Source organism: Phalangium opilio, unplaced genomic scaffold (genome assembly GCF_054372755.1).
Source record: "Phalangium opilio isolate 3A_F unplaced genomic scaffold, DU_Popi_V2 ptg000209l_1, whole genome shotgun sequence".
NCBI lineage: Eukaryota > Metazoa > Arthropoda > Arachnida > Opiliones > Phalangiidae > Phalangium > Phalangium opilio.
The window spans coordinates 16,900,548-16,926,403 of NW_028324217.1; the positions used below are offsets into that span (position 1 = coordinate 16,900,548).

General features: G+C 37.3%; 2 protein-coding genes across 8 annotated transcripts; one reads left to right on the plus strand and one right to left on the minus strand.

Annotated features, from left to right (window-relative positions):
- Window positions 1-190: 190 nt before the first annotated feature.
- Window positions 191-14,821, minus strand: LOC149620915 (uncharacterized). Of its 6 annotated transcripts, none has more exons than XM_089855142.1 (7): window positions 14,673-14,821; window positions 13,986-14,503; window positions 9,472-9,624; window positions 9,261-9,391; window positions 7,371-7,427; window positions 6,861-6,943; window positions 191-1,581 (listed from the first exon to the last, which is right to left on the minus strand). In XM_089855142.1, the coding sequence occupies exons 3-7, from the start codon at window positions 9,610-9,612 to the stop codon at window positions 662-664; spliced, it is 1,332 nt and encodes a 443-aa protein (XP_089711268.1). In that variant the 5' UTR covers window positions 9,613-9,624; window positions 13,986-14,503; window positions 14,673-14,821; the 3' UTR covers window positions 191-661. The 6 variants fall into 6 exon arrangements, with proteins under 6 accessions (XP_089711268.1, XP_089711267.1, XP_089711263.1 ...); XM_089855141.1 differs by having other exon boundaries at window positions 13,945-14,503; XM_089855137.1 differs by lacking the exons at window positions 13,986-14,503; window positions 14,673-14,821 and adding exons at window positions 13,219-13,317; window positions 13,419-13,550.
- LOC149620916 (uncharacterized) lies at window positions 13,833-25,828 on the plus strand. 2 transcript variants are annotated; one of them, XM_089855149.1, is made up of 6 exons: window positions 13,833-13,967; window positions 16,938-17,011; window positions 17,088-17,162; window positions 19,319-19,450; window positions 19,541-19,685; window positions 24,957-25,828. In XM_089855149.1, the coding sequence occupies exons 2-6, from the start codon at window positions 16,988-16,990 to the stop codon at window positions 25,826-25,828; spliced, it is 1,248 nt and encodes a 415-aa protein (XP_089711275.1). In that variant the 5' UTR covers window positions 13,833-13,967; window positions 16,938-16,987. The 2 variants fall into 2 exon arrangements, with proteins under 2 accessions (XP_089711275.1, XP_089711276.1); XM_089855150.1 differs by lacking the exon at window positions 13,833-13,967 and adding an exon at window positions 16,787-16,805.
- The last annotated feature ends 28 nt before the right edge of the window (window positions 25,829-25,856 follow it).

Genomic DNA, 25,856 nt, shown 5'->3' on the forward strand with positions numbered 1-25,856 from the left:
CATAGACGATCTTCCTCAGTACTCTCCCTCTCTCTGGCTAGGTAGGGGGGCTCGGAAATCCGCGGGGCCATGTGTCTAAGGGTCCGAAGGAGCCCTTTAAGTTCTCTTCAGCCATGTCAATAATGGAATGGTCTATAGAGGTTTTGATTGAATTTAAATAGAAGGGATTTTCTTAATATCAAATCATGGATGGGATGCAAAAAAGCTTTATTGGGCCTGCTTTACATAAAAGTGAATTTTTAAAAATTTTAAAAAGGCTTATTTTTTAGTTTAGTATTTTCAAATGTTCCAAGTTTTATGTCATTTACTCTGAAAAGATTAATTACTATTTGATAATGACTAAACTTTGATCACGCGCAATGAACAAACAATGGCAGTTGAAGAAAATGAACCCTGGATACTCCTTATTAATTGGTCTACCTAACAAACACATTTTAATAATAAAAAAAACATTAAAAAGCCGTTTTAAATACAGAAGGTGTTATGCCCTTTCAAAATTCGTTATTTGCCATGTTCTTTTTGATCAAAACGAAATATTCTATTACAGCCTTTTCCAAACTATTAGTTCGATTTCTATGAGTTCTGATCCCACGTGCCTTATGCGTTCTGGCATAACTACTTTGATCATTTTACAACTGTCTTTACGTTGATGTTTGCGCAATTAAGGCTTCTTCGTGCTAATACAGTCATACTGAACACACTTGATGGGTCTTTCACCACTGTGAATGAGTTGATGTGTGATAAAATTACAATGAAATGAGGTGACGTAATCACAGTGATCACATTTGAACTTCTTTCCATCACTGTGAATACGTCGATGTATGACCAAAGTACTCTCGTAACGGCAGGCGTAGTCGCACACATCACACTCGAATGGTTTTTCACCACGGTGAATACGTTTATGCTCGTTCAAAATGCGCTTGTGCGTAGTGGCATATTCGCACTCATCGCACTTAAACGGTTTTACATCACGGTGAAAGCGTAGATGAGATATCAAACCGGTCCTATGTATACTGGCATATTCACACTGATCACATTTGAAAGGCTTTTCACCACTGTGAATGCCTTTATGTTTTTTCAAAGTGCTATTGTCCGTAGTGGCGTAGTCACACTGATCACATTTGAAGGGTTTTTCACAATGGTGAATGCGTTGATGCTTTATCAAATTATTATGGAAACTGCCGGCATAATCACACAGATCACACTTGAAAGGTTTTTCACCAGTGTGAACGCGTTTATGCGCGATTAATCTACTTTTCCTCGAGCAAGAATAATCACACAGATCGCATTTAAACGGTTTCTCACGTCCACTGTGAATGAGTCGATGTTCCATTAAATTACCCTTCTGCTTGCAGGCATAATCACACAGATCACACTTGAAAGGTTTTTCATCACTGTGAACGCGTAGATGTTGGATCAATTTACTATTCTGATCGGTAGCATAACCACATTGATCGCATTTGAGGCGTTTTTCTCTCATTTTCTTTCTAGCGTGATGTTCTATCGGAGGCTCCGGTTCTATACACTTTTTATCTTCGCTAGAATTGTTGCTTTCAGTAAAATCCTTTTCCTGCAATTTTCCTACACAAAGCAAAAACATATCATCAAAGAAGCGCTAATGTGTATTATTCGTTTGACAAGACATAGAATATTCATAATGCAAAAGCGCGTGAAAAATGAAAGTAGCACCTCAAGAGTACTGATAAAAACAAAAAGTATACTTTATTCATGTCATGGTTTAGAATCAATCATTGGCTATAGATTTCGTATAAACCAATGATCAAACAGTTATTTACCGTTAGGGGAGTACATCAACTCTATCTGACATTTGACAATAGCGTTTGATAGCTTTTCTTCATGAGCGTATGCATGTTACCTATGTATGCAGTCGTGAGAGGTATATTATAAAGATAGAATGGGAAATGTTTCGGATGCGATGATGTTTGACGAATTATACTTTCTGACTGTTCAAATCTAAAGGATACTGACGGGCGTACAAGGACGACCACCGACAAGGAATGCCACCAAGAAGGGATATCTAGTTTACCAGGGAGAAGGTATAAGATGCTTAAGTATTCGCGCGCCTTAGTCCCAGTCCCCCTTTCAAAATACAAGGGGGGACGTAAAAGGAGGCCGGGCTATTTCTTCTCTCCTCAGTCTTCAGTAATTTTCGTCATTCGCGTCGCACTGACGTGAGTTTTCAAGAACCAATGAGATGCTGGTTGTAATTTAGAGGCGGGGATTAACTCCGGATCTACGTTCGGACTGGAGATAAAGCTAGAAATGTGAATTTATACCTTCTCCCTAGTAAACTTACTAAACTAGATATCACTTCTTGATGCTACCCACTAACAAAGGTATAGAGTGCTGTCAGAAGCGCCGGTGTGACGTCATCCATGCTGTTTTCCCATAAAGAAAAAACGGTAACTGTCATGGCCGCCCATTGCTAAAGGCAGACTCGTGACGTTTAACCTTGGATCTGACGTCACAACTGACAGCACTCTATACACCGCTCACCGATAGGTTATGGAGCCCGAGACGTAAATCCCGTATATGATTTAAGTTGTAGATTTAAATACAAAAGTTTAGCAAAATTAACCTTTATATTCATGTGACCGGACTAAAAACAGTTTTTTCTAATGAGATTTTATGTTCAATGTTAATATTCCTCTGATTTTCGCATATTATTATTTATACTTAAATAATGGGGTACAGACGTAGAGTCCTCAACCGTAGCAACGTTTAGGATTTCCACCAGGGCAGGAACACAGTATTCAGACTAGTTAGACTATAAACCAATATTGGAAATAAACAAGAGCTTTATTGGGATCAGGTAGCAGTCTGATGTACATAGGAGTCCGTTGCTAATTTAGATTACACGTGGTTTTTGAGTTCAGTACTTCAAGTGTTCCAAAGTTTTATGCCATTTACTCTAATGCTTTTAATGCTATAGGAATTAATTATTCTTTGACAAAGGCAAAACTAAGTCGTTCAACTATGACCACGCACACTACACAAACAATGACAGCTAAAAACTGGATACTTCTGATTAATTTGTTAACCTAACAAACCTACTTTAATTATAAGAGACTTGGTGAAATATCATTTCCTTTAAAATATTCATTATTTTCCATGTTCTTTTCGATATGAACAAAATATTCTACTATAGTATTTCCCTTTACATCCATTCTATTAGTTAAAGCAAGAACGAATTCAGGATACGATAAGAACGTGGAATGGTAACATTGTCCCCTGGTACCATGAAGTCATACTTCTTTCGAAAACTGTTACCGCCTTCGTTCTAGGTAACGCCTTAAAATCCGTTTTTAGCGCCATCGGTGGGTTATAAATCAGTTAAAGTGGCTAGTATCACATTCAGCTTCTCTAGCCTTAAGCCTTGGCGTTACACGGCGAAGTTTGGTAAATCCGTTGTACTGACTTTGTCCAAGATAAATCAGGCTCTCTAATAAAAAATCTAGATTCTTTATAACCACTCTTTTTAAATATATCAGTTCATCATTAACGATTTTAACAGTTTTTTTCTTGACAACGACACCAACACTCCTAGACCTAGGAGACTCCATTTTCCATATTCCCAAAAATAGGCCCCTCCCTCATATTATGAAAAGTATGACTTCATGGCGCCAGCAATTACCTTGTTTCAACGTTCTTATGGTATCCTGAATTCGTTCTTGGTATTAATAAACAAAAGCTATACTTGATTCACAGTTCGCAGTTATTTGCTGTAGACTTCTTGTAAAATGTGCAGCAAACTGAATTATATTGATAGGGGAGCGGAACGTAAAACTGCTATGGTACCCATTAAAAGTTTTAGTATGCCCTTACGAATCAGATTTCACATACTGGGCCAAAAAGAATGAATGGCTTAGGTACAGTCCATTCCATTAATTCCAGAAGAGAAGCCAACACCACAGGAGCGGTGTTGCCTTCTTGGGTTATTTCTCTCGCATCAAGACGAACCGCTAGAGGCAGTGCGAGTTGGCTAGAATCCAGTGTCTAGTAAACTTGGGCTTAGTCTGGCGCTGTTTCTTGACGCGAGGAAAATAACCTAAGAGCCTATGTGTTGGTTTTTCTGCACGTAATTAATGGAATGGTCTATACAGGGATCGAACAATCCTACACGAACAAACTAATCAGGCATGATATAGAGGGCTTTCAGTTGGAGGAGGAGCTGAGTCTCGTGACGTAATTTACGCTGCCATATTGGTGGGTTTAAAGCAGGAATGAAGCTGAGACCACCCAATATGTCTACCATAACAGCGGTAAGACTTGGGAGTGTATGACGTACTACTATCCCATCTGAAAGCTCTCTATAGTGCTCGATCATCCCTGATAGGTCTCTAAGCATCATAAGTTAGTCACCCTTTTTACTGAAACGTATTAAATGATTCTAGCGAAAACTTGAAATTAACGTATGGTAGCCTTTTTTATGAGTGTATCAATGCTAGTGTTCGTACGGGGTAAAAATTTAATCGGGGTCGGGGTAAGACATCGCATGCTGAAAAGTTTTGGAAAAATGATAAAAAAAAACGTTAAATTTCTGGGTCTTTGGAAAGAAGCTTTATTAATATACAAATTCGAACTGTAAAAAAGCCCAATAAATTCCGACTTTCCGAGCTACGCAGCTACGATTCCCACGAAAGACCACTGCCATTACAAAAGACGCGGGAGGGCCGCCGATCTACGAGAGGGAGGATGGTGAACTTTGGAATTTTGGTGACTGTATTTTGTTTGTTGTTAGTTACCCCCTTGCCCTTTTTTCATAAAGGAGAAGCGGAGCACTTATTTGAGACGAATGAGATGATTGATTTTGGCGCAGGACAAAAAATAATTTGCTAAAAATAAGCTAACCAAAATCTAACCCTGAAAAAAACCCCGACTTCATTTTACATGTTAGGTACCGGGGTCGGGGTCGGGGGAAAAAGTCGGGGATCCCCGGTTTTCGGGGTCGGGGTTGGGGTCCCCGTACGAACACTAATCAATGCACGTGGCTTCTACTACAATCGTTATAAGCATAAGTTTATCATGCCTCTAAGTAGAGAAATGGCTGCTACTTCTATGGCAATAGTGTTTGTCTGGCTCCCTTTAATGAAACTCTATACTCTCCCCGTATCATTTATCACCTCAACTTTAATACAAAACTGTACTGCCCAGCCTAGCGTTTCTTTTATCCCTTTTAGAATGTTTCAGGACTGAAACCGCCTGATGGAGGCTCGGAGAGATGAGATTCTCCGTTAGCCCCTTTCAAAACCGGTACCGAGCATCGGCTCGGTCCTACAGTTACGCACACGCGCAATCATCGCTACAGAGAGAAATCTGTTCACAACTGACTGCCGAGGCTTAGCTCTGCTGCGGTTGATCGTGCTTGGATCGTATATGCTTAAGCTAGATTTCCACTCGACCGAATAAAACCCGTCGGAAATCACGCAGCCGACGGTAGAAATTTTAACTTACGCCGGCGTCCAGCGGTAGACCGTTCACACTACGACTGAATTTTTAGTTTGGCGGTAGATATTTTTGGGTCACGTGACAGATTTGAGTTGTTTCCACAACATCTCTTTCGCACTCGGAATTGATATCTTTGTCCCCTGGTCGCTTCGATCGTACAAGAAGGGATATTTTCTAGCTTCCTCACTAAATTCTTTCCTATTAACATCTAATCTCTTTTTACTCCCATTAGTTTCATTTTTCTTTCTTGGTGGCATGTTTAAGCTAAGCCTTGGTTAACCACAAAAAAATGGCGGCTATCAATCGATCTCGCGTGTGCGTGCGCTCTTGAAATTTATGACGTTGTCAGTGGGATAATTTCATTGGCCGAGACACCGGCGTAACGCCGAACACGACCGAAAAAATAGAACACAACTTACGCCCGACAGAACGGTAATTCCGTCGGACTCGGCGTAAAGATTTTTCGGTCGAACCCCTTTCTGCCGGGTTTCCGTCGTGTTTTCCGTCGAGTGGGAATCTAGCTTTACATTGCAGTGCCTCGGATCCTCAGCTATGAGCCGAGGTAGGTACGCGCATGCGCACGAGATACAGAAACGACTGTTGCCATTCAATTTACCGTCCCCCTTCCCCCTTTGACTCTCTTATCTTTATTTCCTCTATGGTTACGGCTAATGAGCGGGACCACCAACAGGGAACCTCACTCGTCAGCTACTACAAAAGGCAAGCACCACTCACCGATAGGTTATGGCAACAACTCTTGGAAATCCCATACTTGCATGCTACTCTAGATTTTAGTAGAACCCTCACTTTTTTCTAATGAAATTTTACATTAAATGTTAATATGTCTCTTATTTCCCTATAATATCAATTATATTTTGACCTGGACTTTTAGTGGCTTCCGACCGAGACAACGTTCATTATTTCCACAAGAGAAGTGAACACAGTAAAGTATGTCGCAGCAATATACTACTGGTTTCTACTACGTCGTTTTCTCTATATATCATGCTTTCAAACCTGGTCTAATTATATTTTAGAGATCAGTTCAGGAACACACAATTTCTAAATTCCAACATGTTGGAAGTAGAGTAAGGAGAGTCAAATAGGGGTGGTAACTTGAAAGGCCCAGTCGTTTCTGCATCTTAAACGCATGCGCTCACTTACCTTGGCGCATAGTCGAGGAGCCAGACGTCATGATACCGAGTCGCTGCAATCATTGTAATGTAAGCATGCACTAACAACCACAGCAGAACTAAGCCTCGAGCCTAAGTTGTAAACAAATTTCTCTCCGATTTGATTTTCTCTAGGCCTATGTTGTGCTGATTGCGCAACGTTTAGTTTTTTAAGTTTAGGTGATTGAAACGTTATAATACTTGTAAAAAAAAAATTTATACCATGTTGATTGTGATTCACGGCTTCGTTTTCGAGTAGACTTTGGGAAATGTTGCTGATTAACTCAGTGGGAATATTTCGCAAACTATAAATAAATAAATAATTATAAAGCACAAGTATTAATCAAGAAGGGATATCTAGTTTATTAGGGAGAAGGTATAAGATGCTTTAGTATTAGCGCGCCATAGTCCCAGTCCCCCTTTCAAAATACAAGGGGGGACGTAAAAGGAGGCCGGCTATTTCGCGTTTCCTCAGTCGGAAAATATGACTGTAATTTTCGTCATTCGCGTCGTCACGCTGACGTGAGTTTTCAAGAACCAATGAGATGCTGGTTGTAATCTAGAGGCGGGGATTAACACCGGGCCTACTATACGTTTGCACTGGAGATAAAGCTAGAAATGTGGAGGCGAATTTATAACTTCTCCCTAGTAAACTAGATATCACTTCTTGTATTAATAAAAGATGAATTCACTATGAATGTGGTATGAACACTTCATACTAACTAATCTCACTTAAAATAATATTTTTGAACTTCATGTAAGCATAGCGATTTCCAATACGGGATTGAACTGAAATCAAGGCTTTAGGTTTATTTTTTGTTAGGTCTGCGCGCCATGGCCAACTTAGATTACCGGTGGTAGAAGGCTTGCCAGCTTCACCCGAGCCCCATGTTAAAAAATCGGAAATGGACTCGGTTTAAGAGCATTTTTAATATATTTACCGATCTTTTTCGTGGCCAAATTTTAAATGAGAAGTCAAGTAAGTTTTAATTTATATTTTGAGACCAATTTCATAATTTTCCCTCCGTTATTTGACAAGTAATCAACATTCAAAGTTGGGTTTGTTTTTAAGGCGGAGAAATTAAGTTTATCGGAAAACCTAAGCCTTGGTCCAACGGCGCCACTAAATTTTAATGTAAACTTCCTTCAAGACCGAGGTTTAACTCTAAACGGCGCATTTCTCCGCCTTAAAAACAACCCCAACTTTGAATGTTGATTACTCGTCAAATAACGGACGGAAAATTATGAAATAGGTCTCAAAATGTAAATTAGACCTTACTTGACTTTTCATTTAAAATTCGGCCACGAAAAAGATCGGTAAATATATTAAAAATGCTCTTAAACCGAGTCCACTTCCGAATTTTTTTCCCATAGAAAAAGCATTAGGAGGAAAACTGGGTTGGTAGCGCACCTAACGGCGAAAGTCGGAACTAGGGGCGATTTTGCTAGTCGTTTTTTAACATGGGGCTCGGGTGAAGCTGGCAAGCCTTCTACCACCGGTAATCTAAGTTGGCCATGGCGCGAGCCTCAAATTTTTGGTTTCGAATCGAGTCTCGAGCATTGAGTATTGAAAATTTTTCTTATCGAGCTCGAGCCGAGTCTCGGAGTATTACAGTCGAGTATCGAGTAATTTGAAAATTCGTTTCGAGTATTTGCATGGCATTTATTTTCTAGTATTTCCAGACTTTATGCTAATTCATCGCTCTCATAATAGACATTTAGAGTATTTTTGCGCATTAACTACTTCAAACCATCCCCAGACGGTTCCTTTTAATTTGACAAACTAATTTCTTATTACTATCTTCTTCAGAAGCTAGTTGAACTAATTCCCCACCTAAGTCACTGCTAGCCATTGTTATACGAAAATTAATAGTCAACGCCCCTTTAACCATGGATTAACTAACGCTAGGGATTGTTCGTTCCCCCTAAAAGATTAAGTATGCATGTTCCAAACACCCCTAGCAGCAGCTACTATCCCTGACCGGAAGTTACAAGAAAATTGGACCAAATATCACGTGTCCTATGACGTCAAAATTAAAATTCCACCTAAAATTGGGCGCCACCATCTTTAAAATCAGCAAAAACGATTTATTTTGCCTAGAGATGGCGCTATATCTACATCCGTTTTGGTCCAATAAATCAAGGAATAATTCGGAACATGAAGTTGGCGATAGAAATACATGGGAAACACGGTAAGTGAACAATCCCTTGCGTTAGTTAATCCATGCTTTAACTGCATTTTTTATTACTTTTACTTCCACTATTGAACCAGCTAGGGGCTACTACCCTACTACATTACACAGTAACACAGCCCAAATTGCCAAGTCCCAATAAGGTTATTAATTTTAAGTGCTTCAGGCTTCCTCGATGAATTGACGAAATAGCCTAAAAATATATATATATATATACATATGTTAAAACAAATGTATGAATGAAAGATCTTCCACTAGGACAGTATAGCAGCTAGGATACTGTAACAAGAAAAACCCAAATCCTATGAAGAGGTTGGACAGGCTAATATAGATGTTTATTCAAAGTTGTATAGATTCGCGATAGTGGTAAGTGTAGGTTTAACCACTTTATTTCATTAAAGGTTTTTCCATTAAGATTTTCAGCAAATACCTTTCAATTTGTTCTTGAGGTTGTTGCTGTATGAAAAATGGAAGAGACAATGCTTGTCCATATGATTCAGGATCATATTGAACTGGTCCCGCTATGGCATAATCATAGTTTCGATTCATTCCATTTTTTTCCTAATTTTCAAACAATTAACTGCTAAATTAACCTGATTTTCGTTTTTTTAATCGACTATGAAAAAAACAACGTTACAAACCATAAGATCTTCAACTTCATTTTTCAAGTTTCCAACGATTCCCTTGAGCCTTTCAATTTCCTCATCAAGCCTCCCAATTTCCTCTTGTTGCTCATTTATTCTTAACACAATTTTGATTCTCTCTTTCTTCATGTTTGACATTGAAACGTCACACTAAAAATTAAAATACATACATTAAATGGGCAAACCAAAGCTTAATGGGGGAGCAATTTTCTCTAGTACCGAACAGTGAAAACTGTCTATAATTTCAATTTTTTTATCAAGATTATATCCGAAATTTTAAAATAATATTTCCATTCTATTTCGATTAATAGGAAGAAAATATATCTTAAGAATTACGTTTGATGTTGACATTCTGGTAATGATTTTGCTTAACAAAATCAAGAAGAGATATCTAGTTTACTAGGGAGAAGGTATAAGATGCCTAAGTATTCGCGCCCCATAGTCCCAGTCCCCCTTATCTAATTACAAGGGGGGACGTAAAAGGAGGCCGGGCTATTTCGCCTCTCCTCAGTCAGTAATTTTCATCATTCGCGTCGCGCTGACGTGCGATTTCAAGAACCAATGAGATGCTGGTTGTAATTTAGAGGCGGGGGTTAACTCCGGGTCTATGTTTGGACTGGAGATAAAGCTAGGAATGTGGCGAACTTAATACTTCTCCCTTGTAAACTAGATATCGCTTCTTGAATACATATAATACAATTTGAATAATTCCCAGGCTTTCAACGGAGCCTACGTTAATCAAGGCCCGCGCATCCTAGGCTTCGAGGATTTATTTTTGGCATTTTGGTTCGCCGCTTGGTGCGCTCTTAGGATTACGGTTTTAAATTCAAAATCTGCTTTTCGCGGGTGATTGGAACACGTGTCGCAATCCAAATCATGTTTCGTATGGGGAGAGAGGGCTCAGAGGGAGAGAACAAGGCGGGTAAACTGCCTGGAGCGTTATAACAGCTGGGTGGAAAGGGCATAATTATAATTATTGTATTTCTTTTATAGTTATTATTTTATCTCTTATAATTATTTTAATTTTCTAATAAAAATAACATGATTTTCATCTTTCTATTAATAATATGATATTTATTATCTTTCTAATTTAGTAATTATAAATTTTATCTTTCTAATTTAGTAATTATAAATTTTATCTTTCTAATTTAGTAATTATAAATTTTATCTTTCTAATTTAGTAATTATAAATTTTATCTTTCTAATTCAGTAATTATAATTTTATCTTTCTAATTTAGTAATTATAATTTTATCTTTCTAATTTAGTAATTAAAATTTTATCTTTCTAATTTAGTAATTAAAATTTTATCTTTCTAATTTAGTAATTATAAATTTTATCTTTCTAATTTAGTAATTATAAATTTTATCTTTCTAATTTAGTAATTATAAATTTTATCTTTCTAATTTAGTAATTATAAATTTTATCTTTCTAATTTAGTAATTATAAATTTTATCTTTCTAATTTAGTAATTATAAATTTTATCTTTCTAATTTAGTAATTATAAATTTTATCTTTCTAATTTAGTAATTATAAATTTTATCTTTCTAATTTAGTAATTATAAATTTTATCTTTCTAATTTAGTAATTATAAATTTTATCTTTCTAATAATAATTATTATAAATTTTATCTTTATAATAATAATTATTATAAATTTTATCTTTCTAATAATAATTATTATAAATTTTATCTTTCTAATAATAATTATTATAAATTTTTTTCTTTCTAATAATTATTATTATAAATTTTATCATCTTTTTAATAATTATTATAATAATATATAAGAAATGCATGACTTTCCTATATTTAAATAAATATTTTAGTCCAAACATTTTTATGCATGATCCCTCTAATCTTCCCGCTCAACAAATTCAAATAAATGGAAGATCCCTAGACATTTACTATCTAAAAGCGCCCCTTTCGAGAATCAAGTGCAAAAAACAAGCAGGCGCGTACTCTCAATGCCGCCCATAGCCAGAACACTATGCGCGGGCCTTGATTAACGTAGGCTCCGCTTTCAAATATGAATTACTCAAGATCCATATATTATTATATCAAACATTTAGATGTTTTTCATCCCTAAAGCGTGGTTTCGGGCATTTTTTAATTTACATAAACTCTCTATCCTAATCTTTAAAATTTATGCTCCATCACATTATATCGGATGCACTACTGAGTCTTCGAAAACAAACATACATCAGGCCCCTATCTTAATCCTATTCTAGCCTCATAATAGATAAGTTGAACATGAGTAAGGTAGGTGGCGAGTCATGTTACACCTTTAGTTAGCGCCCCCTATACCGAGCTAGGCCTCAATCTGCTACATTTTTGCCACCGAGTTTAGCTCCAGAAATAAATTCGCATTCTATGGAATGTAGCGAATTGGTGAAACTATTCCGGTACCCTTTCTTTCCTTTATCAAGATCAATCAACTCTTTATCCGGAATACCACCAGAAGTGAACAGGAATCTACGAAGGTCAAAAATGTTATATGTTCACCGAAATTATGTAATATTTATCAGAATACCAAATAGCTTCTCTAATCAAATCAACTAGCACATCTAGTTTGACCTCAAATATTGGATTTATCTTACACAAAAAGAAACAAACAACTTGGGGTTTTATTAAGAACTAAGTGACTACAATCATAATTCTCATCAATAACCCACATTAATGCGTATTTCAAAACATTTGACCTTTTCATTACTCTTTATGGTAATATTATAGCTTGTGGGTAATCAGCCATAACTGACGTAAAACGCCGAGTATCAAGTGGAAACTACTTTTACAGTATATATCAGACCTCGAGGACTTCCGGAAAATATGTCTCAAAATATTACGCCTTTTCCAAAATGTTGTTGTTTATCTTCATTTACTTCCCAAATAATATTACACCTTTTCCAAAATTTTGTTGTTTATCTTCATTTACTTCCCAAATAATATTACGCCTTTTCCAAAATGTTGTTGTTTATCCTCATTTACTTCCCAAATAATATTACACCTTTTCCAAAATATAGTTGTTTATCTTCATTTATTTCCCAAATAATGTTACGTTTTTTCCAAAATGTTATTGTTTATCTTCATTTACTTCCCAAATAATATTACGCCTTTTCCAAAATGTTGTTGTTTATCCTCATTTACTTCCCAAATAATATTACACCTTTTCCAAAATTTTGTTGTTTCTCTTCATTTACTTCCCAAATAATATTACACCTTTTCCAAAATTTTGTTATTTATCTTCATTTACTTCCCAAATAGTATTACGCCTTTTCCAAAATATCATTGTTTATCTTCATTTACTTCCCAAATAATATTACACCTTTTCCAAAATTTTGTTGTTTCTCTTCATTTACTTCCCAAATAATATTACGCCTTTTCCAAAATGTTGTAGTTTATCTTCATCTATTTCCCAAATTATTTTACACCTTTTCCAAAATTTTGTTGATTATCTCCTCCCTATGGAGCTCTAAGGATTCTCAAGCCCTAGCTCGTCACCCCCAAACATTATTCCTAAAACAATTTTTTTTTTTTTTGAGACATATTTTCCGGAAGTCCCCGAGGTCTGATATATACTGTAAAAATAGTTTCCACTTAATACTCGGCGATTTACGTCAGTTATGGCTGATTACCCACAAACTACAATCATACCATTAAAATTATCTAGCTTCTGCTGAATCTGTCTAATATTTGTTCACGATTATCCATGACTTGCATTGTTGGATTAACGAATACCACGCGTTATTACCTCCGTAACTTCAGCCTGATCAACCACTTGATTGTCTTGTACATTTATATCTAGCGTGGGTTCGTTACCAAGAAAGTCATGTGAAACTGTTCCAGCCTTCTTTGACATAAGAGTATACAGTGTAATTGTTTTACCAATCAATCACAAAGTTAATAATACTAAAAGGCAGTAGATTTATCTGAACTTTTGTCAATACTCACATTAACGCTTGTTCCATACGGAATAGGATCTGGGTTTATATCTGTAGGTCCCATACCACCCACAAAATGGTAATTGCATACATAGTGGAACTTTCTTATCTTATCCACATTGTTCAAATCCTCTCTTCCAATAGAGTAATATCGGTAGAGAGGGGGAGTGAACTGTGTATCCCCTACGTTAGGGGCAACTTTGTACTAGAGAATACTATTTGCCCCCGGAAGGGAAGGGGAGGGGGGATATGACTAAGGTAAGAGATAGAGGGTTATGACGTTGCTGTTTATGGGAAAGAAATTACTCTATAGCTCTTATCCATTTTTTACACTTTTCTAGTTTAGTTTTGGGCTTTGGGATTGGGTAAAACGTTGCCCCTTGCACAACAGTGGGGTCCAAATCTCTAGAGTTATTGCGACAGCCACGGTAACAACAATGCTTTATCGCAACCATATTATTCTGTGTCTATTGAAGTTAGAAAATTAAAACACTGCATATGGAAATTGACTGTTACTAACTAAAATTAAAATGCACCTGAGATAAGATGGCTTAAAAAGGTAAGCTTTGCAAGTAACGTCATTGGCACAGGTTCTTGATTTGATGTTCCTGGCTTTGCTTAGATTATCGTGGTAACATTCATCTCAACCCATTTCGTAAAACAAATACCAGTTTTTTTTTTTTTTTTTTTTCTTTTTTTTAAGAGGTTTCAATGTAAATTGGGTCCCTTAAGGGTCCGCGACAAGGATGCGATTAGTCAGGTTTCAGTATGTGACTAATCAGGGAAGGAAATGAGGTTTACTTGGGAGGTGACGGAAGGGGTGTGGGGGTCAAGTCACCTCCGGCGGACACGGGGCAGTCGGCACCTATAGGGGAGGATCGCCGACATGTGTCGTATTCCCTCAAACTTTGCCGCCCAGTAGCTTGGCTTACAGGAGTGCGCCACACTCCCGGCAATACCAGTTAGATTTGCGGTTGGAACTCCGCCGTTAATTTGCCAGAATGCAGCAGACGATCAGAACAGATTGTAAACTTATATAGAACGAAATTTTTTGCTGGACTCGCGACGAGAATATTGTCAAAACCACTTCCAGACCTATGAAAATAATTTATTATTTTGAAGCATTTTAATGGTGAAATAGGAAAAATATGTATAGGGACTTGGCAGTTCTACGTCATGCAACGTCAGGCTACCTTCCACTCGTGCTAAAAAACATACCAGGAGGAGGGGCTTATGTAGCTTTCATTCTGTTAAAAAAACATACCATAATGGCGCTGGGGGCGGAGTTAAGCCCGAATTGCCAAGTCCTTATTGAGAAACTTATTGAGAATTTTGAAATATTAACAACGGATTTATGTACTAAGAACGTGGGATCATAGCTTAGCCTCTGGTACCATCCTCGCTCGCATACTTTATTGAGAAACTTCGTCTGCTTATATTTTGACTCCACCCACAAATTCTGCATATATCGATTTCTAGAGATCGAAAATGTCATTCTTATCTCTATTTTCGTGGTTAAATAACTTTTTTGGAAATTACGCCAGTGGTAAAAAAGCAAATTGGACAACAATGCGAAATAACTCCCGGTTTAGTGGAATTAAGTTTTAAAGTTAAGAATATAAATAATTGATGTTTCTTTTTTTGAGTATCTAGTTTCTTTCTTTGTACTAACGTAGCAAATACCACTCGTCGACTACTTGTTTTGATTGGAGTCGCTTATTTGTGGGTGGAGTCAAAATATAAGCAGACGAAGTTTCTCAATAAAGTATGCGAGGATGGGTTTTTTTTTTTTTTTTTTTTTGCTCCGTTTATTTGTTGTCGAGCTAGGGCCATGAAAGGCCATTCAGCTCCAAATTGATAATTAAAGGTACAAGTAAATGAGATACAAAAAATAAAAACACCATGAATAAATAAATGACTAGGGGAGACATTTTTGTGTTCCTTAAGGGATTAAAGGCGAAGATGGGATTTTAATTTAAATTTAAATTGACTAACTGAGGGGGCTGATACTATCTGGTCAGGAAGAGAATTCCACAGAGGGACAGTGCGTCGGAAAAAGGAGTCGCGCAATAAGTTAGTTCGAGAAGGACGGGGAAAAAGCATTCGACTGTGGCCCCTTGTACCCTTACCATGATTGCGAAAAGTAAAATAGGGTTGGGTGGGCAGGCTTAAAATTTTGAAAAGGCTAATTAGATCGAAGTAAGAACGACGAAGGGAAAGGGGGTAGTGAATTTGCTACGTTCAACATTCTTCTTACATAAATCCGTTTTTAGAAATATATATATTTGACTTCAACGATGTAAAATTTAACATTAGAAATTAAATGAAAAATGTAAGGTGGTGAAAAACCACTCAGATGTGATCAGTGTGACTACGCTGGCAGCTGCAAGTATAGAGCATAGATATATTAAAAGGGTAGATACACAATTCAATGGGAGGTCGACGCGGAAGGGGCAACGAGCAGACAGCCGCTATTTTCTGGGGGTAGCCGTATAAAACGCCATCTATCGGGGAAAAATTAGCGGCCAAAATTGGAACTATCATAAGGATGAGTGGCACTCTATGTTAACTCCCTATAGGGCATAATAAGTCAAACCCTCGGAGATGCCATTACTCCATTTCCAAATCTACTTCTACATTATGGCCATGACCAAGGCTTAGCTCGCCTTAAATGTTTTTATTACCAATAAATGTATAAAAAAAAGACTCTTACCTTCAGAAAACGGTGGTATTTCCTCGAAAGTAAGTAGAAATACAAGTTCCAAGTGTTTTTTAAAAGATTTTACAGGTGTAAAATTTATAAAATACGTTTTTCCGCTCTTAGCTCGTATAAAATGGAGCAATGGCATCTCCGAGGGTTTGACTTATTATGCCCTATAGGGAGTTAACATAGAGTGCCACTCGTCCTTATGATAGTTCCAATTTTGGCCGCTAATTTGTCCCCGATAGATGGCGTTTTATACGGCTACCCCCAGAAAATAGCGGCTGTCTGCTCGTTGCCCCTTCCGCGTTTTTTCGTTAAGCCTAAGCCAGCGAAGTGGATCTAGACCCTTTATAGTTTTACTATATCTATGCGTATAGAGTGCTGTCAGTTGAGTTGTGACGTCAGATCCAAGGTTAAACGTCACGAGTCTGCCTTTAGCAATGGGCGGCCATGACAGTTACCGTTTTTTCTTTATGGGAAAACAGCATGGGTGACGTCACACCGGCGCTTCTGACAGCACTCTATAGTTTGGTTTAACTCTAATGGCCGCCACGACACTTATTTTGGATCATATTAAGAAATTTTAAAATAGAGATGGCGCTGCGAACCGAGGCAAAAGAATGTTGCCCTAACATGACGTATTATTAATTCAAAACCAAGGCTTCTGACAGGACTCTATACTACATGAAATTAGTGATTATTTGTTTTACATACATATAAAGAAAAAATAAATTTTTAGTTGAGTCTCTGAACCGGTTATAGCAATTTCTGCTTCGCTGGTTTGGTGCTACTTTTGGTTAAGAAATATTTCGCTTTTTCTGGCAGATTGACGTCGGTAAAATAAAGTTGTCTTGAAGTCAGAAGACATTTCCGCAATGAGTTTAATAAGTCTTCAAGAGGTACTTGAACAATTATTGAACTAATCCATGGTTTACACAGAAATTTTAAAATTCAAAAACTGTAATTTGTTTTTAGGAAACTGAGGAGGAGGATGATTGCAACTATGATTGCATAAGCAAAGATGATCAAATCAAGGAACTAAAAGCCAAGGTAAGAATAGTGTTTTGGCCTGTGCAGGATCGAGCCATCAATATAGTGTCTCAATTGGTACTGTGGTTTATTTTAAACGACTAGCACTAGATTTGTGATTGGTTCCTGCCTTTGGCAACAAAAATGTTTATGTAGAAGGTTAATCAGCGTGTTAGGGCAACACAGGAGCTGGCATTTGCTTTAAAGTAGAAATCACAATGGAAAAACCTTGATTAAACCAAAGGTTATTGGTGGTCGATTAGAAACACATATTCCTAATTTTCGGCTTGTTAATTCGCCTTCTAGCGGCAGATAGTAGCAAACCGGATAGTGGGGGGCATATGGGGGAATCAACGTTCTAAGAGGGAAGCAAGCAGCTAACCTCTTATTTTGTCTAGATGGCGCTAGCTTTTTCCGGGATTTGACTCAGCATTTTTCATAACCCCCCCCCTCCATTTTGGGGCTGAAAAGGGGGAAGTTTAGTCGCTTAGTATGGGGCTCTATGGGCTGCCATCGGTCCTTCAGTATTACTTCGTCCATGTACACACAAACTACAGACTTGCTTTTAGTTCTTGCTAAGCTACCGCGCCCGCAAGCCTTCGGTGGCGCCCTTTAAGAAAGAAACCAAATGAGGACCTTGTTTCCTGATCCCCCTTCATCCACATAATTGGTTTCTCTGTTTTCTTGCTTGACACTTAAGAAAGACATTCTGCATATAGAGCTATTTCAGTGGGGGAAAAATTTCGTCTGCTACGAAAATTGGGCCTGCCTTTGAGTGTAGGGCGGACATTTTGTCAGGGTTTTCTCTATGGGCAAATAGCATTGGTGACGTAGCCATTACCCCCTCTGAAATAGCTATATAAGAAAGTCCTTGGCAATTTTACAGAATAGCTTCTGGTAGCTGATCTCTTTTGTTTTTATGTTTATTATGTGTAATATTGGATGAAAAAAATTATGCCCCAAAATTTTTTTTGGCGTGCGCAAAGGCTTAGGGATCCATGTCATTAGCTAAAAACGCAATTATAAGTGGAAAAAGGACCATACACGTATAGGAGTCACGAATTAAGATCTCTGCAGACGAAAATAACCAAACCAAACCTAGCATAACAAAACTAAACCTAACCAAACCTAATATATTAATATTTTGGAAAAGGTGGCAGCTAATTAATAGGAGAATATTTTGGAAAAGGTGGCAGCTAATTAATAGGAGAATATTTTGGAAAAGGTGGCAGCTAATTAATAGGAGAATATTTTGGAAAAGGTGGCAGCTAATTAATAGGAGAATATTTTGGAAAAGGTGGCAGCTAATTAATAGGAGAATATTTTGGAAAAGGTGGCAGCCAATTAATAGGAGAGTATTTTGGAAAAGGTGGCATTCAATTAATAGGAGAGTATTTTGGAAAAGGTGGCATTCAATTAATAGGAGAGTATTTTGGAAAAGGTGGCAGCCAATTAATAGGAGAGTATTTTGGAAAAGGTGCCAGCTAATTAATAGGAGAATATTTTGGAAAAGGTGGCAGCTAATTAATAGGAGAATATTTTGGAAAAGGTGGCAGCTAATTAATAGGAGAATATTTTGGAAAAGGTAGCAGCTAATTAATAGGAGAATATTTTGGAAAAGGTGGCAGCTAATTAATAGGAGAATATTTTGGAAAAGGTGGCAGCCAATTAATAGGAGAGTATTTTGGAAAAGGTGGCATTCAATTAATAGGAGAGTATTTTGGAAAAGGTGGCATTCAATTAATAGGAGAGTATTTTGGAAAAGGTGGCAGCCAATTAATAGGAGAGTATTTTGGAAAAGGTGCCAGCTAATTAATAGGAGAGTATTTTGGAAAAGGTGGCAGCCAATTAATAGGAGATTATTTTGGAAAAGGTGCCAGCTAATTAATAGGAGAATATTTTGGAAAAGGTGCCAGCTAAATAATTGGTTATTTTCGTCTTCAGAGATCTTAATTTGTGACTCCTATACGTGTATGGTCCTTTTTCTACTTATAATTGTTTTAGTAGCCAAAGACTTAACGCTTGTAACTTTTTAAATAATCATTTGCGCCAAAACATTTTGCACCATAATTCATCCAATTTTACATATAATAAACGTAGAAAGAAGAGTGAACGACTACCAGGAGCTATTCTGAAATATGTCCAAGTCCTTTTTTTAATACAATCTATTTTTTCAGTGTAATGGTTTAATATCAAACATGAAAGAAGTGAGAATGACAATTTTATTTACGATAAATAAGAAACTGGATGAAATTGAGCGGCTCAATGGGGTCATTAAGGAGTTGGAAAGTACAATCAAAGATCTGATGGTATGGAACATTCTTCATTTTCAAAGTCGATGTGAAAGAGAATTAGCTTAAAATTGTTGGTTCAATTATTGTTACTTGTTTAAAACATAGGAGGAAAGTGGAATACATCAAAGAGCCAGCAATGAATGCGTTGAAAATGATTCAGGATTGAATGAACAGGAATTTATTCTTCCAATTGTGATTTCGCTGACAAATAGTTCCGAAAGCAATACATCTTCTGCTAGTTCGGAAATTGGTAAGTAATTTTATGCTTAGGAGCAGCAACGATTTGCGGGACTGGAAAATAAGAGTCACAAATCGTGAAAATTGACCCACTTACAGTAGCGCCCTCACCGAAAACGGTGGATATTTCCAAATTTCTAGTGGTAGCTCCCATGACACGTTTTTTAACCCACTCCATCCGTTCTTTCCCTCTTTATACTACTATATATTATAGTATATATTAAACTACTGTATATTTTCTGTCATCTCTGGGATTTTTTCAACCAGCTGTTCCTCAATAATTGGTTCTTTACACCTAAGTTAAAGAATAGGAGACAAATGTGTCCAGTTCAATACAAAGATAAGCTAACGCCACATATATGCTATACATTTATATTATGTTTAATTCCTATTAGAATACATTTTGTAACTAGGCAGTTTGTAATGTTATTGCCCTTACGAAAATAATGGGTCTTCATTTAGGAGCCGTTTAGACCAATTGCTTTTTTCACGTTGTTAAGAAGTTTAAGACCTCTTTTAGACATCTAGAATACTTCTATTTGAGGTCTTTTAGAAGTATTCTAGACGTCTAGAAGAGGTCTTAAACCTCTTAATAATTTGCACCTGCGCGAAACCATTTTTAGTCTGATTTTAAGATGGTCTACAGACCTCTGTATAGAATAGCCCTATACAACGTCTGTTAAAAGTATGGTTAGAAGATGTCCCTGAGAGGTCTGATTGGAAGATGCTCTGTAGAAGTCTGAATATAAGATGCTCTGTAGAAGTCTGAATATAAGAAGCTCTGTAGAAGTCTGAATATTAGATGCTCTGTAGAAGTCTGAATAGAAGATGCTCAGCAGAAGTCTGAATAGAAGATGCTCAGCAGAAGTCTGAATAGAAGATGCTCAGCAGAAGTCTGAATAGAAGATGCTCAGCAGAAGTCTGAATAGAAGATGCTCTGTAGAAGTCTGAATAGAAGATGTTCTCGAGAAGTCTGAATGGAAGATGTTCTGTAGAAGACTGAATGGAAGATGTTCTCGAGAAGTCTGAAAGGAAGATGTTCCCGAGAAGTCTGATTGGAAGATGTTCTCGAGAAGCCTGATTGGAAGATGTTCTCGAGAAGCCTGATTGGAAGATGTTCTCGAGAAGTCTGAATGGAGATGTTCTCGAGAAGCCTGATTGGAAGATGTTCCCGAGAAGTCTGAATGAAAGATGTTCTCGAGAAGCCTGAATGGAAGATGTTCTCGAGAAGCCTGAATGGAAGATGTTCTCGAGAAGTCTGAATGGAAGATGTTCTCGAGAAGCCTGAATGGAAGATGTTCTCGAGAAGTCTGAATGGAAGATATTCTCGAGAAGTCTGATTGGAAGATGCTCTCGAGAAGTCTGAATGGAAGATGCTCTCGAGATGTCTGATTAGAGGATAAATTCAAGTCGTCCGATGTTTAAGAGAAATTCGGGCTGAGTCACGGAATAAACGTAAATAATATTTTTTCAATCATCACAATTAGTTTAAGCATTTTAGGTATTTTTATTTAAATGATAATGTCTTCGTGCACATTTCCTTCAATGTCACTCCCACTTTGTTGCTCAACGGCGACGGACTTGCCTTTCCCAATAGATTCTTCATTTGAATCATCTGCTCTGCTGCATGGCTACAATAATCGGAATTATTTCACTATCATTTAAAACTTAGAACACCATTGAAGAATAAATCTTTTTTTTTAGATTTACCATTTTTCGTTGTTTATAGTCTCAATTAAGTTGGCCATTTCAGATATTTCAGGCGTCGTTGGTATAAATATTTACATGCCACAAATAGAATATTAAGTATACTTTTCCCTGCTTACTATTAAAACAGCGTAAAATATTTACTTGGTACAAATTAGTCAAACGATGCAGGTTTAGTATGAAAATTAATCCGATGATACCTGACAGATCTTTTAAAAACGGGAATATGGAAGCGCGAAAAAACCGTTATGTACATAACCGGCAGGCTCTCACCCGACTGTGGCTCGATGCTCGAACGTTCATTTCCGGCCTTTTTATTATACTTCCACGCATGCGTCAGGCTGTTTCTAATCTAGAAACCTCTTATTTTTAAACCTTGTCACCCTTTCATGTTTTTCCTTTGACCTTCTACAGTCTGCATGTTCATTTCCCGCCATTTTCTTACACAACCTGGCTGTTTCTAGGCTAAAAACCTCTTATCTTTGGAACTTAAGCAAAAAGTCTCAAGCTTTAATTTCTAGACCTACAGTCTGCCCTTTTAAAGGTACTTATTTTAGACCTTTTAAACTGTTCGAACGGAAAACTTATACGGGTTTAACGCTGCTAAGAATGAAAAGACATAACTGTTTCATTACATATCAAAATAGCGACGGTGGCTTAGATTAAGGATAAATTATTTCTTTCTTAAACACGAACCCCCCCCCCCTTTCAACCGAACCCCAGAATATTTTGCTATTGTTAAGAAACTGATAGTTGATGATTGCTTTACAACGGAGACCTAGCCTTCTTAAATCGACATCCCATAAAAATGGTTGTTTACACTAGAAATGATGGCACAGAAATAATTTCTGTCAATAATATTAATTCGCATCAGACTTCTGTTTGGGTTGGGGATGATATTTTTCTAAATGACATTGTTAACGTGTTGGAATATGACAAGATCATGAATAAACATAGACGTCTGAAAATGTAGATCATGATTTTCTGCGTCTATGACGACTTGCAGCTTACGACGTTATCCTTAACCCTGAGCATAAGCGTCTATAAAACTGCTTAAACATCTTAATATTAGACCGGACTGAAAAACGTACCTCTTGGAAAGAGGTAGAATTAAAACCTCTAAGTTGGTCTACAAGGGAAACAGATTTTAGGTGTCTTCTTGAACCCTGAACATAGGCGTCTTTAAGACGTCTTAAACATCTTAATGTTAGACCGGACTGAAGAACATCTTGGAAAGAGGAAGATTGAAAGTCTCAAAGTGGTCTACAAGAGCAACAGAATTTAGATGTCATCCTTAACCATGAAAATAGGCGTCTTTAAGACTTCTTTAAACATCTTATCTTAGACCGGACTGAAGAACCTCTTCGAAAGAGGAAAAAGTAGGACCTCTATGTTGGTCTACAAGGGCAACCGATTTTAGATGTCATCTTTAACCCTGAACATAGGCGTCTTTAAGGCGTCTAAACATCTTAATGTTAGACCGGGCTGAAGAACATCTTGGAAAGAGGAAGAATTAAGACCTCTAAGTGGGTCTACAAGGGCAACCGATTTTAGATGTCATCTTTAACCCTGAACATGGGCGTCTTTAAGCATCTTAATGTTAGGCTGGACTAAAGAACCTCTTGGAAAAAGGAAAAAGTAGGACCTTTATGTTGGTCTGTAATTTAGGGAATCCAGAATTGCTCTTTGCTAAGACCGTGCAAAGACGTATCATAAGCCTAAAATGGATCTTAAGTTAGACCATCTTAAAACTAAAGCTAAATAGAGGTCTTATAATAGCCTAAAATAAACCTTCGATCATCCCTACTTTTAACTTAGACTAATCAAGAACAAAATAAGACTTCTTTTAGTGTTTAAAGTGCAAGAATAGACCATGTTTAGACCGATTTATTTTCGTAAGGGTGGCGTATCACGGTAATACCAATTGCCAATAAGGCTTCGCGCATAAAGTGCAGAAGTATTCCATAGCTTCCGATTTTATGGCTCTCGCTAGTCAGGGGAACAAAAAAGCCTCTAACCGCGCAAAACCTGTTTAATGCTAGACCAATCGGCTACGGCTTCAAAACTATTTTCCCTCTCCTTCGATTTCAGTCAAACAAACCAGCAAGTCTGAAGGCGAATTTACGATATTGTTGGTAATCGTTTAAAAATCCTGAACAGTGGATCTCATACAAGGTGACTTTCCTTAAGAACTCCAGTTTTGGCTTGGCGAAGGCCTCCAGTACCGTAGTACTTTACTCCCAAATAGTCGTTGAAATTGTGAATAATTTCATCTAAAGAATATTTTAGAGACCCTACTCTGTCTTTATATGAGTTATCGAATCTATGTAACTGGTCAATCGGTTCTTGAGGTAGAGACAGCCGAAGTAGCCGCGTCACCGAATTAGTTTCCTCCGCGGTGCGAGGAGGTTAGGCGCTTCGAATATGTTGTGCAGCTCACCCAGACTTTCTGTGTGAAGCCTTATGGGCTTACTGATAATTGAAATATGAAACGATCTGTTGTTGAAAATGTAAAGGATACCATTAGTAATATATTGAAAATGACTTTTAATGTATGGGAAACAAGGGTTTTAAAGAGAAATTGAGTTTTTGGGGGGGGGGGGTTCGATATTAAAAGGTAAACATCCTTGAGATTTGGGTAGAGCCTATCGCCAAAATTATGTTATAATCGTTGCAAACTATTCAAGACGTTTTCTTTTCTTCTGACTCAATCGTTGCAATATAGTACAAAGTAAATCATGATTTTGTCACATACACCTCTTACACTGAGTGACTACCATCCTCGGAGAAGTGGCCATCCTTTCCTCAAATTATGATAATATCCGACTCATCGAAAATTTTCCATTTTCTCTACCATTATATTCAGTTCATTAAGGGTACCGCCAGGGCCAAATGTTTCCCACATAGTCGCGAGTTAATTTGGAGAAACGTGTTAACGAATTGCAGTTACTTGCTGCATTTAACTCGATCACGTGGAATCGAATAACGCCTTTCAGTAATGGCAGCCATATCTTTTTCCTTTCCCATTTGTTTTATGAGCATATTTATGTTGCATTAGACTAAACCTGAAATATTTTCTTAATAACTGACAACCATTAGTTTCCACTTTCTGATAGGAAAGTATTGTGAATAATTGTAGTTAATTAGTGTATTTTTTATTATTATCAGTTTTTTCCATTGTGTTTTTTCCTTCCAGTTTTTTTTTGTGTATTTTTTTTCCTTTCAAGCGATCAAAACATGTTTGTGAAAAACTTTGTAAAATAACCCCAAAATTGTAGAAAAACAACTTGTTTACTTGAAACTTTCCACCTGAAAAGGGGAAAGAACCAGAAATTCCCTCAACCCTTTAGGATGATCCTAAAGGTTTTTCTGATAAGATAGGAACGGATAGAGTGGGCTAAGTAAATCTTCGGAGATAGTCGTCTCGATTCGGAGCGATATTAATTTTATTTTCCGAACTGGTTTTCTTTAACTATGTCATTTTATTCCCGGCATGACCGGTTTTATCAAGTGCCCTTCACAGTACTTTGTGTTTGATTCAAATTGTGACAAATTTCATTTTGTTTGCTTTCTGAAGGAAAATCCGAGAAGCAGCGTTCAACTCGATGGAAATATTCATCTGAATATAAAAGGGATCTTGAACCTCACATTCGAAAGGGTACCAATGAAAAACGCTTCAAACGTGACCAGCGTGATTATGCAAGTACGTGGAAGGATGATTTGACCGGACATCAACGCATTCACAGTGGTGAAAAACCCTTCAAATGCGATCAGTGTGATTATGCAAGTACGCGGAAGGATAATTTGATCAGACATCAACGCATTCACAGTGGTGAAAAACTCTTCAAATGTGATCAGTGTGATTATGCAAGTATGCGGAAGAATGATTTGACCAAACACCAACGCGTTCACCATGGTGAAAAACCCTTCGAATGTGATCAGTGTGACTATGCAAGTACGCGGAGGAATGATTTGATCAGACATCAACGCATTCACAATGGTGATAAACCCTTCAAATGTGATCAGTGTGATTATGCAAGTACGCGGAGGAATGATTTGATCATACATCAATTCATTCACAGTGGTGAAAAACCCTTCAAATGTGATCAGTGTGACTTTGCAAGTGTGCGGAAGGATGATTTGTTCAGACATCATCAATGCATTCACAGAGGTGAAAAACTCTTCAAATGTGATCAGTGTGACTATGGTTGCATGCGGAATAATGATTTGATCACACATAAACGCATTCACAGTGGTGAAAGACCCTTCAATTGTGATCAGTGTGATTATGCAAGTATGCGGAAGAATGATTTGACCAAACATCAACGCGTTCACAATGGTGAAAAACCCTTCAAATGTGATCAGTGTGATTATGCAAGTACGCGGAGGAATGATTTGATCAGACATCAACGCGTTCACAATGGTGAAAAACCCTTCAAATGTGATTAGTGTGATTATGCAAGTAGGCGGAGGAATG